This window comes from Microchirus variegatus (assembly GCF_963457635.1).
Source record: "Microchirus variegatus genome assembly, chromosome: 13".
Classification (NCBI taxonomy): domain Eukaryota; kingdom Metazoa; phylum Chordata; class Actinopteri; order Pleuronectiformes; family Soleidae; genus Microchirus; species Microchirus variegatus.
In genome coordinates this window covers 15,125,737-15,141,525 of record NC_139814.1, presented here as the reverse complement: position 1 = coordinate 15,141,525, position 15,789 = coordinate 15,125,737, and the positions used below count along the sequence as shown (strand labels likewise).

The 15,789-nt window shown below is 40.7% G+C and overlaps 1 protein-coding gene across 2 annotated transcripts in view; it reads right to left on the bottom strand.

The window, feature by feature from the left end:
- Positions 1-8,340, bottom strand: part of ctnnal1 (catenin (cadherin-associated protein), alpha-like 1) — a 57,829-nt gene extending 49,489 nt beyond the window's left edge. The window contains exon 1 of one of the 2 annotated variants that reach the window (XM_083899969.1): positions 7,984-8,340. In XM_083899969.1, coding sequence (XP_083756095.1) covers positions 7,984-8,079 — 96 coding nt within the window. In that variant the 5' untranslated portion in view covers positions 8,080-8,340. The remainder of the gene's footprint in view (positions 1-7,983) is intronic. The other variant, XM_083899971.1, reaches the window with a different exon arrangement.
- Between the last annotated feature and the right edge of the window lie 7,449 nt (positions 8,341-15,789).

Here is a 15,789-nt window from a genome sequence, read left to right as displayed (position 1 = left end):
TGTAATCATCGAAAAAGATTTTCCAAACTGACAAAGTTAATGACTAAGCGACTACTTAAAGAGAAAAACAACAGGCGTGGAGTGGAATTACATCTCGTTTCAGTTTGATGACACAACACTGTTGACTCCTCGTGTGTGTACTACTGTACCACCTAGAGAGAGGACTTGACTCAGGCGCCTATTTTCTCGACAATTAAGTGAGTCAGCCTCACTGTGATTCACATACAGTGTTGGATTTCTGAATCAGGGGGCGAGCTGCTGAGATAAATAATAACACGTGAGTGGGGATGAGCTGATACAATATAAAGAAGTTTGAATTTGATATCCGATATCTCAAATCAATTCAATTCAACTCAATTCAATGTTATTTGTATAGCGCCAAATCATAACATACATTATCTCAAGGCACTGTACAGAGACAACATCATAGAGAGCAGAGAAACCCAACAATTCACACGATGAGCAAACACTAGGCATCAGTGGAGAGAGGAAAAAAACACTTTTTTTAACAGAAGAAGAAATCTCTGACAGAAGATGTGCAGCCATCTGCCTCGACCGGTTGGGGTGAAAGGAAAAATGGTTCGACAGAAAGGGGGAGAGAAAGGACAATGCTTCTCTGAGAATAAATGTGGGCTGTGTATTTCTTCATATACAATTTGAACGGCTGGTTATGGCCAAGTTGTAAATGCATAAGGCCAGGGGTTCTCAAAGTGTTCATACCTGAGGGCCAATTTAGGAACCCAACATTGGACTGAGGGCCGCCAAAGGGAAAAAAAACAGAAAGAAATCCCATTTGTAATCATTTTAATGACCAGATTGCAGTTCTACAGTTTACACTTATTGGTCTGTATCCAGTAATGTCCAATAAACATTTATCAAGCTTTGTAGCTCCTGGATTAAAACTGTAATTCATTGCGGGCCGCCAGAAATGTTTCTGTGGGCCGCCATTGGCTCGTGGGCCGCACTTTGAGAACCAATGCATTAGGCCAAACATGTTGTTAACAGCTTGGTGGATTAAAAACGTGTAAAAACCGCATGTGCCAGACTTGATCTGTATCCCTACATAATCAAAGTGGTGTTATATGAAGATTATGATCGATGGTATTGAGCCATTCCCATACAAAAGTGGGCAATCGGAAAGAGACAAAATATAAGTGCACTGTTAAGTAAATGAAGGTCCGTGTGTATGCATTAGCCTTTCCTCAATAACAACGCACTGACAATGACACAACAGAAAGTAAATGGTGGCTCTTGTGGTGCCAGGCTGACCTGAGCTGAAACAGTGTTATCACACCCAGTCCTGTGTTATTAACTCCCACAAAGGCTTGAAGGCTGATAAGGTTACAAGTCGTGGCGGCAACAACGACAAAAAAACTGCAGGTGAATGCACATTTAACACTGCTTTTTTTTTTTTATTATTGTTGTCATCCACAAGCAAACATTTACACAAAACAAAAAAAGCTGAGTATGAGCACACAGAGAGCACACACACACACACACACACACACACTCTAATCCACACATTAGAGGCTTATTTTGTCTCATTCTTTGGAGGTGAATATATTTTAGTCCGTGGGTGTGCATATGCATGCTTGTGGCGCACTGTAATCCTCACGCGGCCTCACCTCCATGCCAAGGACCGATTTGTCTTCATTATCATCGCACAGCTGGAGGAAGCAGATCTGTTCAGGCTCGTGGCAACAGAAATGCCTCTCTGTCTGAACATAAAAAAAACAACAACTCCACTACCTGGACATTTGTCATGTCACAGACCACGACAGTGCCAAGAACATTAAGAGGGAAACAGTGTCTTGTACCTCAATAAAAGTCAATTTCCAATATTTCGGAGGAGGATAAAAAGGTGACTGATAGCCGTGCTTACAGAGCTGTTAAATAATGAGTATGTTTATGTGGTAGTTTTGTTGTCAGCATTTTATTTAATGTGCAATTTATGTCACATATTTTGTGCATCTCGCCATCTGCTTTTGATTGAAATTAATAGTTATTTATCACATCAGAATGCTAACACTTACAAACTGGGATAGAAAATGTATTTTGCAGGCCCAATTATAGCAGAAATGCTTTTAAGAAATGCCTGACTTGGGCTTTGCACAAAAAAAAAAGAAATAACTAAGCAGGGATAGCTATGTAATCACAAGACCAGTGTGTCACAAGCTTTTAAATGTTCACCGATGTGATCAAAGTCTTGGATTTGCCTCCCTTGCCCTCGTTTGCTCCCGTACAGTAAAAAAAAAAAAGGTCTGCGGACCACCATGTCTGCAGAGCACACAAACAGGGCTGCTGTGTTTTTACTCGGAACAGACCTGCGTTATGAAAAACCCGATGCACCGAACTGTTATTTCACTAATCACCCCTTCACAACTGGAATTGCTTTTCAAAGTAAAAGCAGCCAGATTACTGCTAATTGCCTTCCAGCTGGCAGCCGACCACATCACAGGTAAAAGACGTGCACAAGTGCAGACACGTTTCCCCCTTTCTCTCTATGTGATGCCCATTACATTTTTGACCACCGCCGGTGCAATTCATTAGCCTCACCATGGCCCCTCACAATGCACGTCCATTGGTATGGAGATGGCAGTCGGGGGGGGGGGAAGGGTGAAGTAAAGCACATTCCTAGCTGAAGAAAATCACTTCGGCTAAATAAAGAAAAGGCCGTTTCTGTCTTCGTAAAGGATGAAGTGAATGGTCGAGTTACGGAAAACAGGATTCAGACACACAATTGAAACTCAGAGCAGCCGTAGATATTTAGACGGGAAGCGTCAATAAAAATGCAAACACAAGAGATCTGTATAACAGGTGAATATAGAGGCACGGAAAAGAGAAGTGAGTGGGACTGTTTGCATGCGTCTCTTGTGTCTTGTGTGTAATGTGCAAGGATGGGAGTCTCCCAGGCCTATAATTACACCCCGGTGGGAGTGCAGCAGATAACAGAGGCCTGAGGATATCAACGTCATAACAAAACAAGGGGAGGAGAGAGGAGAGGTATTATAAAATGGGGGGGGGGGGAGTCGTGCACACGCCACCTTATCAAACACAGACTTTCTGCAGCGACACCTGTTTTCATTTCCTCCTCGATAGTTATCTAAATACTCCAAAAAACAAGTACGCAAACAGACCACGAAAACATACAAATCTCCCTAAGAGGCAAAGCCACATAAAAGTTAGTGGGGTTTTTTACACTGGAATAATTAAATTAAAATCCATGTAAGGAAATAAATGATTCTCAGAATGGCCATGTATAAACCTCTCAACAGGATTATCTTACACTGTGGCTGTAAACGGAGCTCCACAGCTGCGTTTAACATCAGTCCTTCTAATGACTATTGACACGCTTCAACATTCAACATTTTACTGACAACACGGACCCAAATACAGCGCAAGGGATGGTGGTTAAATTGTTCTGGAGATTAGCAAGTATAATTTAAAAAAAAGCATGCACTACAAACAACTCATGTGCATTATTTTCAAGTAAAATCACCCTAAATGCAAATGAAATCTCTTTGAATCATGAAAATCAACAATATTTCTACAATAAAATGTCTCACTATGTACAAATAACAGTCTAAAAATCATAATTTATTGCTTAAAAAACACTTTTAGAATGTGAATCAGTTACAATATTGGACAAATCTACAACCCTAGTCAGATTTACAGCTCGGCGTATTGACTGTAATGTTGTTGTCAGCGTGCATGTAACCGAAAGCATTCAACACAACACTGGCAGATATCCCTGACTGGCTGACCATCGCTCTGATGACATCACAACAACAACAACAAAAACGTCAAGGAGCTAACAGTCCTTGGAAATGTTGTTTCTTTCAGCACTGCAGAGCTCCGTTGCTATGGGGACCTGTTTCACACTTTTTCTTTCAAAAAAAAAAAAAAAAAAGGTTAGAAAACATTGTCCTTGAGGCCCACTATTCACCATTGGACTGGACTGTAATATATACTGAATCTGGTTACAGTATAGTGTGTAGATCGCTACTGTGGCATAGACTGAATCACAGCCTCTCTCTGTCTCTCTCAGCAGGCAGGAAGGTGCCTTGAGTTTTCTGCAGTCTAAATATTATCAAATAAAAAAAAAAAGTGCAGCAGAGTTACTGAATAACTTTTGTCAGTGTTACAGTAGAGCATAGAGGTGTACAACCAAACTACAAAGTGTTCTTTTCAGTGCAACTATATGTCTTTTTTTTTCTTTTTTAAAACAAAACAAAACATAAGAGAGTTGTCATCCTTGCATTAGAGTATAGTCGGTATTTCTAGGCCTGATTATTTTAACAATAAAAGGACCAGAAAATGATCCTGTAAGTAAGTGCTTGTGTCCATTTTCCCAGAATAACTTTTAATATCTGGCAGTGGCAGTTCACAAGCCTGTTGAAATAGTGTATTAAGAGTTTAAAAATGAAGAAAAACAAAACAGTATAAAACATATTTATATGACATTTGTTTGAGTACAAGCGTTTTTCCAACTCTCACCTCTCTGGTGACAAAGATGCTGATTGACCAGTTCCCTGCAACAGTGCGGAGTGAAATTACCATAATTGACGTGCAACTTCTCAGCTTTCAGATTTATTTCCGATAACCCAAACCGTTGCGTAATAACAGTAATGCAAAGTGTGCTTGCGGGTTAAAAAGCCCAATTTATACTCCTGCGTAAAGTGCTCTACGTAGGTTACGCAGACCCCTCTGCGTCACGTCTCCGACTGCACAAAATATTTTTTACGTGTCCGTCACTCCGTCAAGGGACAACGGAGACGGCAAGGGCTGCGATTGGTCCTCAGGACAGCCCGAGATAACGCTGTTCTCTGCCAGCCACAGTGCGCACCGAGCGTCCACAGAGGCGGAGCTGATCACCGCTGACAGCATCGCTGCCAAACTTTAAATACGTCATATCTTAATACACACAGCACATGTTTAGACTCTAAATGGCAAATTTCTCGCCTGAGATTATCTTAAAACTGCGTTCCGTGACACAGAAAAGTGAGAAACGGCCACTGTTTCAACAACAACAGTCTTTCTCTCTCTTGCTCACTGTAGCCAAAAGCACAACAACCTTGCGTAGTGACCCCTGCTGATCGGGCTAGAAATTGCAGTGCGTATCAGTCACCACGACGGAGAAGTGTGAAGGCTCGAGGCGTCTCCGTGGTTACGCAGTCGGACAACGCATTACACAGTCGGAGAAGTATAATGTGGCCTAAAGGGTTACCACTTTAACGGTATCTCATGTGGTAATCTTGATCTATAAAACAGCAAATATCTAACTGAATCTTGACTTTAAAAAGTGATTTCGCATTTCAAATCACAATATGACATCCGCCCTAAAAGACGTCTCTTTCTGATAAACCAATATCTATTTAGTACAGTGTGACCTTAACTATTTTAAAGTGCAGTCAGAGGGAGGAACCAGGCTTTCAGCATCAACGGCAGGGGGGGGGTTTGACAGTGTCAGGGGCCGTCCATCATGGTATTGTCCCGACTCTGTTAAACCACCAGGCTCTCTCTGAACCACTGTCATCCACTGGAAACAACAGAACATTTACAGGTCTCCGCCACTTTGGCCTCTTGCACTCCAATAGGACATTAGCATTTATAAGACTGGCGGCATTTCCGCTATTCAGGAGGCGCAACCCACGTCCCATCATTATGTGGCCATGCAGTGGAAAGGCTTATGTTAAAAGCAGGACAACTGCAACAGCCTACAATTGTGTTAATGGTTTATAAAATAGATTAAACCATGTAGAAATAGTCAACTCAAGCCAGAGTTCACTTGTAAAGTACATTTAAAAAAAAAAAAAAACATTTTGTAGCTTTCTATGTTGCACAATACAGGAACCTGCAAATGCATGAACTTCGCTGACCTTAACTCCACACTTTTAAAGCTAGGGCTGCTGTTAAGAGAGTGTGTGGCAGAGGAGTTGCTGAAAGAGTGCAGTGGCTCTAAGTGGGTCTTTAATCTTCTTCTGTTTATTGAAAAACAAATCACGTGGCCTCAAAGTGGCCCAATTAGAAGAAGTGGGAGTCACGGTGGCACAGTTCAGGAGCGGCAAAGGGGAACAAGAGCACACAAATAGAAACTTCTTGGAAACTTTGGTCTCGTCTTGAACAGCGTCCTCCAGTCCTCCTGTCTTCGTTCCCCACTGCGGGACTAATAAAGGACTATCTTATCTGAAAATAACAGATTAATAATAGTGCTGTGTGTTTGAAAACCAAAATGTAACAATAGGCATGGGATGATGTGATAAATATCCTGTCATGTCTTTAAAAAGACTTTAAAATCGATTTATTGACCTCTGCCAAGGTGTTTTCGCCGGAGTTTGTTTGTCTGTCTGTCTGTTAGCAACATAACTCGAAAAGTCACAGACCGATTTGGAAGAAATTTTGGGCATGATCCGTAAACCCTAGCACTATTTGTATCGCTTTATTTTGTAGGCACTGAGCTGCCTTGGCGGAGGTCTGCGCTCTCTGAATGCTTTTCTAGTTAGATTGGTATCCATAATTTGCCTTCATTGTGTTCATTTATTTCATTTACTTAGTTCATATTTGTCAGCTTAAATTGAAAAAGCTGATGTCACAACACAAAAAAAACTGATTTGTATCACCACAAATGTTACAAACTGTCATAATGTTATAATAAATGTGTTACTAAGGATGCGTACATCCTGAACATTTTTAAATGAGATTCTGGATTATGGGGTGGAGAGATGCAAGTTGCCCTCTTGCTACTGTAACTTTTGTCCATTGATTATCCTGATAACGGAGAATCACCAATATCATGATAATATTGTATACACAACAAAAATATAAACGCACAAACTTGAAATGGTGTCATGACATTTGCTCAGATTCTTGATGCATTTGTTTATGCTCAAACCAAGTCATCCAGTGTCACTTGGCCACTCCTATTGACTACAATCTCAGATTGAGTATTTCAAATCATGAGAGTCGTGGAGCATGGCAGAGTGGTGGTCAATATGCGTGACCAGTACACCAACACTCCTTATGGTCTGGTCAATAAAAGGGCACACCAAAATGTGGACTTTTGTCACTTGTCAATTATGCCAGATGTCACAAATCATGAGGGAGCGTGCCATTGGCATGCTGAGTGCTGGGTTACAGCTGTGGCAACACAACTGAATGTGCATCATTCCACGACAATTTCGACAACCTAGTGATGTCCGTGCGTCGCCGGTGTACCGCTCTACGTGAGGCTAATGGTGGACACACGTTATTGAAGTTTGTGAACTTGGATCATTGACCCCCATTGTGTTTTTCCTGCCATTACACCAGGACTTTTGTTTTGAAATTGATCCTAATGCTCGCAAATGAAAGCCACTTTATTGATAAAGTTGTACCGTTATTTTTGGATAGTTACTCTGTATTGTCACATAACAATAACTACACGTTTTTCTTTGTGCGTTTATATTTTTGTGGAGTGTACATCGTTCCATCCCTGTGGACAAATGATTTCCTTGTTTTTAGTAGCTCCTCATCAGCTGAATTGTTCCTGTTCTAACTTCCCGATTCACAGTATACAGTGTAGCCTCTTATGTAACACTGTAACCCACAAACTTCTGCCTAACAACAACAAAAATCAGTGTCTCTCCCTCACAGCTGCATCACATGCACAAAGTTTTCATGACACAGGTTCCTAATAAGGTGCAGCAAGCAGCAGCAGCAGCAGCAGCTTGGTGCAAATCCACAGTAATCGATCACATGTATTGGTAATAACTATGTGCTACTGTTGTGTTATGATTTAACACACACACACACACACACACACGTGGAGCAGCGGTCTCTGGACACAGGACAATCAAAGTTGTCCCCACATACAAACACACAGCCTGGCTGCTGCTGCTGCTGCTGCTGTGACGCCAAAAAGAGCGTCTTTTAAAAAAAAAAAAAGTACAATAGGTTGAGAAAATGCAAGAAAAACGCCATGTTTTGCGTGAACCTCGCACTCACCTGCGATACCAAAGGAATAAGCGTCTGCTCCACCGAGCGAGTTTTGATTTCCAGACCGGAATCAAAGTTCATGTTGCCGCACGGAGATGAAGCCATTCCCGCCGAGCTCCCTCTGCCTCTCTCTCTCTCTCTCTCTCTCTCTCTCTCTCTCTCCGTCTCACCCTCCTCTCTTTGCCTGGCGCGTCCACAGCACAAAACACGGCACCAGCCCAGTTCAACGGAGCCCTTTCTTCACTGTTCTGCAGCTGCACACCGGTGTGAATGAGTCGCTTTTGGTTTGGTCTCGCAGCCGTTTGACGAGAGTTTCCACGCACTCTGCTGCTGCTGCTGCTGCTGCTGCTGGGTGGCTCGTGGGTCGGTGGTTGTGCCGCTGCGCTCGCTGGTGTCCATGTAGTTTACTCAACTATAGCAGGGAGCAGACTGCAGCACACCACTGTGGGCAACCACACACACCACCAGCACACACACACACACACACACACAGGTTTGCACATCTACGCTTCATAGCTCTATAGATCAGTGTTCTCAAACTCAAAATGACCTGGTGGCCAGTGAACTTCTAGTCTGGTCAGGAGGGGCCAGGTCAAGTGAAAAAAAGACCAACAATTCAGGGAAAGATTAACAGTTTAGTGATTAGAAATTAAAGGTGCCATTCAAATTTAAAATACCGAGGTCTTTTAGGTTTGGTTTTCTGACGTAACTGGCGAACAGTGGTTTCTCGGCATCTGAGACTCTACTGACTGCAATGATTGTTAGACGGCGGTAGGTGGCGCCACATGCCAAAACATAATTTCAGAACATAAACAGGATTTGCAGTCTGCAAAATATTTTTTTTAATGCAAATATTTTGTCTGTACTGTTGTTGTCGGTGAGTTCAGTTTGTTATATGAACATTATTCCTGAGTCTCTGTGACATATTAGGAGGATTTTATGGCCAGTTGCTTTAGATTTATTACATAATGCACCTTTAAAATGACATATTGATAATACATCATGATTTTGCAATTGCAAATATTTAGCCTGACATGGCACACCAATTCAAAATAAAAGTGTGTGTTTAAAACATTAACTCAAAATAAACATTTAGACCATTGTAATTAAAACACTAGACAGGATTATATATAAGTAAATGTGGAATTTTGTCATTTCAAAATAAGTTTAGGGCTGCAGGATATCGACTGGCAGGCTGCAAGTTTGAGACCCCTGCTATAGATTTAACTAATTTGCACAGCCTTCTGGCACTGGTTGGTCCCCATGAGGACTATTGATCCTAAAGAAAAGTAGCAGTTTATACAACATAAAACAAGTAAACACAAATAGACACAAGTGTGCACATCTATTCTTCACAGTGCTTTAGATTAAACATTAACACAGCCTTACACTTATTTAGAACCAGTTTATATCCAACCCCAGCATTCACATCTCAATAATGAGGTTCCAGGGTTAGGTCTCCATCCAAGAACTGATCCTAAAAAAGTAGCTCAAACAAGACACATACACATTAACCCTTTAAGGTACGCAACAAGAAAAAAGCAAAGGAAAAATTATTTCTTTGCATTTTTTTAAATGTATTTACTCGTGATAACAATAGCGACAATCAATATTTATTTATTTTAATTAGACCCTACAGTATTTCAGATACAGGCCTCTACCAAATGGTTGAGATGTCTGTTCATAATAAACCTGGTTTACATAATTCATAAAGTACAACATTCAGAACAAGTCACATTAAGTGTTAGTGAGTTCAGCTTTGATGCATTTTTCAATGAGATATAGTGACTTAAAGTGTGCTCAACCAAATGGTTGAGTAGAACCTTAAAGGGTTAAAGAGTTCACTGCAGGCTGTTGCTTCTTTCAGTGCTTTTCACATGTGTTTTCACTATATATCTGTTGTGTATGTTGTTTCTATACATGTTCCGCTCTTTTATTTGTTTATTTTTTGTCATTGCGTAATAACTTTATATGGGTAGAGATACATCAACAACATCAGTGGTGTGGTGCATCAGTGAAGTCCATAGCATGGCAAAGGGAATATCTGATGAGGGATCATTTTTTTTAATGCATCATCCATTCATGTAAATTTCAAGGGATTTTCATATATGTGAGGGTTTTTTTTTAGATTTTTTTAAAAATTCATCACCCACCCTTCCATGCAGATTTCAGAGGACTGAGCATCCGGTTCCCCCGAGAGAAAGAAGCGATGCTTTGCTCGCAGCACAAAGACAAAGAATCTCAGCTCAGTGTGAGAATGCCACATGGGAAACTGCACTGACAGGGATACTGTGCTTATTCTGAAAAGTTGCTCATTTGACCTTCTTTATCTGAGGAAAGCATTGACTCTCATGCTCTTACCATCTGAAACGCTTCAGTTTCCCCCCCGAGATCCAAAACCTGAGCTGAACACACACTCGTAAATCAATGCATTACTACGAGTTTATAACAGTCTCTTGTGATGATTAAGATTTTTCACACTGGTTTATTTCTGTTTTAGATGATGATATTCCTCAGAGGAACGCCTGGATGACATTTCATTTTGTGCCAACTGGTGTGGAGGACAAGATGATTCACATGGCTGTTATTTCTAGCGTGGATGGGAAGATCCAGCGTCCGCTGCTCTGCATTCTGCCTTTTGTGCCTTTAGTGAGCAGAAATAGTACTTCAAGCTCGGCTGCCACACCCACAAATGAGGAACTAAAGGTTTGCATTGTGCCCATTTCTTATTTTGTGACCCAGTGACTTTAATCCATAATGTGAGTCCATATACTTAATAGCTGTTTGACCAAACTCCTGCCAGTGTTATTGTATCCTTGAGTGGCTGCGGTAGCTATTTCCAACTTTACAAGTGCAGCCGCTGGATGAAGTGGTGAGTAACACTTCATTATTACAAACACAGCAGATGGCCGAGAGCAGATATGGTGTAGAAGCACTGTGTTACTGAGGGCTGCCAGCTTTATCATCAACTATGTGACTGTTTAGGTCTCTCCCTCTCTGTGTCAGCACTCCACACAATGGTAATGTGTGAATGTGTGTGTGTGTGTGCTCAGAGTGCCTGTCGCTCTCAGGCGCGGTCAGTATTTATTCAAAACCACAAAGCTATGCTTTAATTTAACCCTCCCTGTTTATATAGGATTTGCTCTGTCTCACACACACACACACACACACACACACACACACACACACACACTAGATCATTATGAAGGCATGCAAGCAGGTTGGCTGCAATATGAGCGGACACAGCGTTGTGTTCCACTTTGATGAATGGCTGTACTAGAAAGAAGATAACATCTCTGTGTGTTATTTTTGTTATTTTTTTTGTTAATCTGTTCTGAGGCACTTTTCCAACTGATGAGATGATAACAAGCTCCACTTGGGACACTCACACTGTGCTGCTGCCACTGTTGTCAGCTCACATGGTTCTGATCACAGTAGATAACACAGTTAGATTAGTGAATATGATCCATTCTTGAACTTTTTCCGCTGGGAAATAGTTTGGTTATCATTCAGACAAATAGCTTCCGATGCACAGGGACAGTTGCCATTGTCCAGTTGCTTCTCTGTCTTTAATCTCTTTCAGGTTACGTTGTCGATCTGCCTGAGAAACCCTTACAAGTTGGAAGTCCTTTTTTGTGAATACTCATCCGCACAGTCCAAGGGTATTACTCATTAAATAAAAGATGCTTATGCACGGTGTGATTGTGTCGCTAACAGCTGCTACTGTCTCTCTCTCTCGCTTTCTCGCCATGCTTTAGAAGTGCTGACTTGTCCTCTCTTTCTGGATCACTCCCCTCTGGCGGTGCCTCTCCTGGGACAGGAACTGCTGAGGCTAAAGAGATAGTGATTTTGCACACTGTAAGATGTAAAATGAGTGCACTCAGTTATATATTACAGTTATATTCCCCTGTCGGATAAGCAGATTTGGGATTCAAGAGAGAGATTGTGGTGGAATTTTTGAAGGATTTGTCACGCTTTGCATTTTAAAAAGGTAGATTGAGAAATTATTTCATACACTCTTAGAAATAAAAGTGCTAAGTAGAACCATATAAGGTTCCTCGGCTTGTCCTCATGGGAGAACCCTTTTTTGCTCCAGGTAGAACCTTTTTATGAAGGTTCCACCAAGAACCCTTTTAAAACACTTTATCAGGAAAGGGTTATTAAAGGGATCTCTGGATCAAAATAGTTCTTACTAGAACCCTTAGTGCTACCAAGAACCCCTTTAAAACCCTTTATTCAGAAAAGGGGTTTTAAAGGGATCTCTTGTTAAAAATGGTTCTTACTGGAACCAAGAATTCTTGAAAAACCCTTTCTTTGGGAAAGGTTTTTTCAGAACCAAATGTTTTCCAGGTAGAACCTCAGCCCTTATAGAAGGACCCTTTTGGAACCCTTATTTCTAAGAGTGTATGGCTGTGCCACATGTAATGCTTTATATTCTTATTTGTTAATGTTTTGTATGTGTTTCCACACTTTCACATTAGCCTCCAGGGAAATCTTAATCTTACGTGTGCTGTTCAGACTAACTTATTTATAAGAAATATCCCTCTGAATACATAAGTGTACAGTTCCTGTGGCCTTGACAGAGACCTGCAGCTGAACTCGCCCTCTCTGAGTGTGATGCAGTGACCGGAGAGGCCTCTGTGAAGGAGACGAGGTCAAACCGAGTTGAAATGCCCAGGCTGAATGTTTTTAGCTCAGCACTTAAAAACCATTCGAGAAATGTTTATATAGTCAGATTAATTTAATCCTGCCTGGTTTATAGTGCAAGTAATACCCACAACAAACATGGAAATGGAATAGAATTAAACAGTTTAATATGATGGAATTAAAAAATAAAGTAGCAGTGCTAATAAGGAGCAGGTCATCTGCCTGCTTTTCTGCCAAATAGGCACCCTCAGGGATAATGCTAATTTAATTCCACATAAACACAATTAGGCAGCAGCGAGGCACGCAGACCAGCCATGTGTTATTACATAATCATGGACACCTCGCATTGACTCATTATCATTCATTTTCCTACTTGCACAAAATTGTCTGAAGGCCACTTTCTTTGAGGAGGAGGCTCTCTGCAGTTTGATAAAACAGCGTACATGCAAACTCACAGCAATATATCAACTGACAATTAACATGGACTGTATGTTTCTGGACAGGTTTGCAAACCTGATAAATGGCCACTTCCATGTGTTTATGTCATGTACAGCATATTTATACAACACATGCATTTGTTGATAGGGGATAATATTGTATAATGTAATAAAAAATATATGTAAAAATAGAATTATATTCTCACTTTAGAACATATGTCAAGCTGAAGATATAATATGCACGCTCCCAAAATGTAATCTACCAAGGTTTTAGCTGTATATTTCTTATTTAATTGTGTTGTTTATTTTATTTATTTTTTAATTATTGACCTTCCACTTTTGCAATGTCAGCCTCAAGTCCATGCTTAGTTAAAACTGTGTTTTTCACTGTGAGAACTACAGTGTTAAAACATGAGGCATGGTAAAATATTGAAAAAGAAAATGTTTCTATCATGCCTCAACCCTTATTAATTTATTCAGTATATAAATAAATATAATCGTCCTCATAGTCCGCTTACTATTATCCTCTCTCAAAGCATCAGAGCTCCTCACACACAATTCACACATTCAGCATTATGTTAAATAAAGATATACAAACAATCTATATTGAATCATGTCTTAACGACAGAAATGGGTTGTAGAAATGATCAGAAAATTAATCCTCTTACATTTTTTATATCAACAAACTGTCCTGTGGTCCAGAATTACATGAATCAATCGGCTGGATTTGAGAAACAGGTTGACTTAATGCTGTTAAAGAATGTGGAACGCGATGGCATTAATCATCCCGATGCAAAGACGTGTTCACAAAACATCTCACACAAAGGCGCAGCTGTATTCGCTTTTGTCCAGAGAAAAAAAAATGACAGGATCCTTCCTGAATAAACCCCCCCCCCCCACCCCCGCCCCACCCCCCTTTACTGCATTGACCTATTACATTAGATGAAACTAATTCTGCATTATACAAGCAGGAGCAGCCATTTCACTACAAGAACATGATGAATGCATCGTCAAAGACGTACAAAGATAATTGTGACCCCCCCCCCCCCCACAGACTCAGCTGTTTGGCTGCATCCCAACGATTGCCGAGCTGCCTCTGGTGAGATGCAAGCCGTAGATGCATGTGTACACGCCACAGAGAGGTCGATTCACCCTGCCAAGTCTGCCTAAATTCTGTCTCACTGACAGCCTGAGTGAACCGGGGCAACAACAGCAAGATGAACGCTGTCTTTTTTTTTTTTGCCCAAGTGCTGGTGACAAGTGCATCTATCTGTTAACTCTTTGCCATGCACATATACCACAAGCCAGCATTAATCCAAGGCGAGCCAAAGAAAATACCCCTCCTTACCTACCGCCGCCTCATGACCACTTTTGGCACTGTCCCTATATATATATATATTGTCATTTTATATCAAGGGCTCACAGATGCCCCTGCGTCTCTTCCCGATCATGTCAAGTAGGTGCTTGGAAACTCCTTGTGACAAACTGTTGCCTCAACCTTTGAAATTTAAAAAGGCCCCGAGGCTTTTTTTTTTCAACAAGCAAGGGCTGTTTTGTCTGGCTGGCAGCGAGCTTAGCTGCGACCAGTCACCACCAGTCAACGTTTGGAAAGGTGAAAACACCATAATACGTAACTATGAGTGTGTGTGTGTGTGTATATATACTGTGGCTTCTTGATTGTTGTCGGTGTTAAAAGTAACATACATTTGCATCAGCTATTTGGTTTATATTTTCTGCAGTACATTTAATTTAGGTTAGAATTTTGGTTTGACCTCAGAGGAGCCAAGTCTGTGTTACATTATTATGGGTTTCTTTTCCCTCCACTTACTATTGGGCCTGGGGGCCCCAAGCAGCCGCTGAGATCACTTATACCTTGGTCCAGCTCTGGACTGGGGTAAAGCAGATGATTTTTTTTTTTATAGCATTTCACTCTGCTTTATGCACATGAACCACAGTATTTTGCCAGCATATTCAAATAAGCATAGTCCCTTATCTATTCATCTACAGGTCAGTAAATGCATTGGTTAGACTCAGTTCTATTTATATAATATGCCAGGCTGATTCATCAGGTGCCGCTTAATAATGAATTTTGGAAATAGTATTCAAGGAGGGATCCATCCTGCTGAAATGTCTTACATCATATTCATGTCCTGGGTTGACCTTTGACTACATGTATGTAATAATGCAAACTAAATCATCATTATTATTATTTTTACTTTACTTCACAAGGTATATTCAAAAACATCAAATCACAATGTCTGTGTGATACGACAATCGTGTTTGATTACAGTGCAGTTTGCAGTTTGATTAGTTCTGCTGGGCAATCATGTCCTTAGTAAAAATTAATAAGCATGAAATAGATCATCAATAAAAACCCCTGTGATGACAACACAGGGAAGGATTGGCTATCAGTGCTTTTTGGATTTTGTGATCGTTTTTTGCCACCTAGTGGACAATACGCAGCAGTACCGTGAGAGAGGAAAACATGCAGTGTGTCGTGTATGTTTTAAAACATTATTTTAAAAATAAATGAATAAAAAATATAATATGGTTTTTGGGATAGCTTGTGTAAAAATACGTTTTTTTGATGAACTAAATATGATATTGTACCATCACTGTTTTTTTATTTATTTAACTGTAAATGGCTGTATGCGGAACAAAATGCAGCATGCGCTGGTTTAACTACAGCGATTTTTACTGTAACACACCACAGCCTAGGTAATGCTTTCCA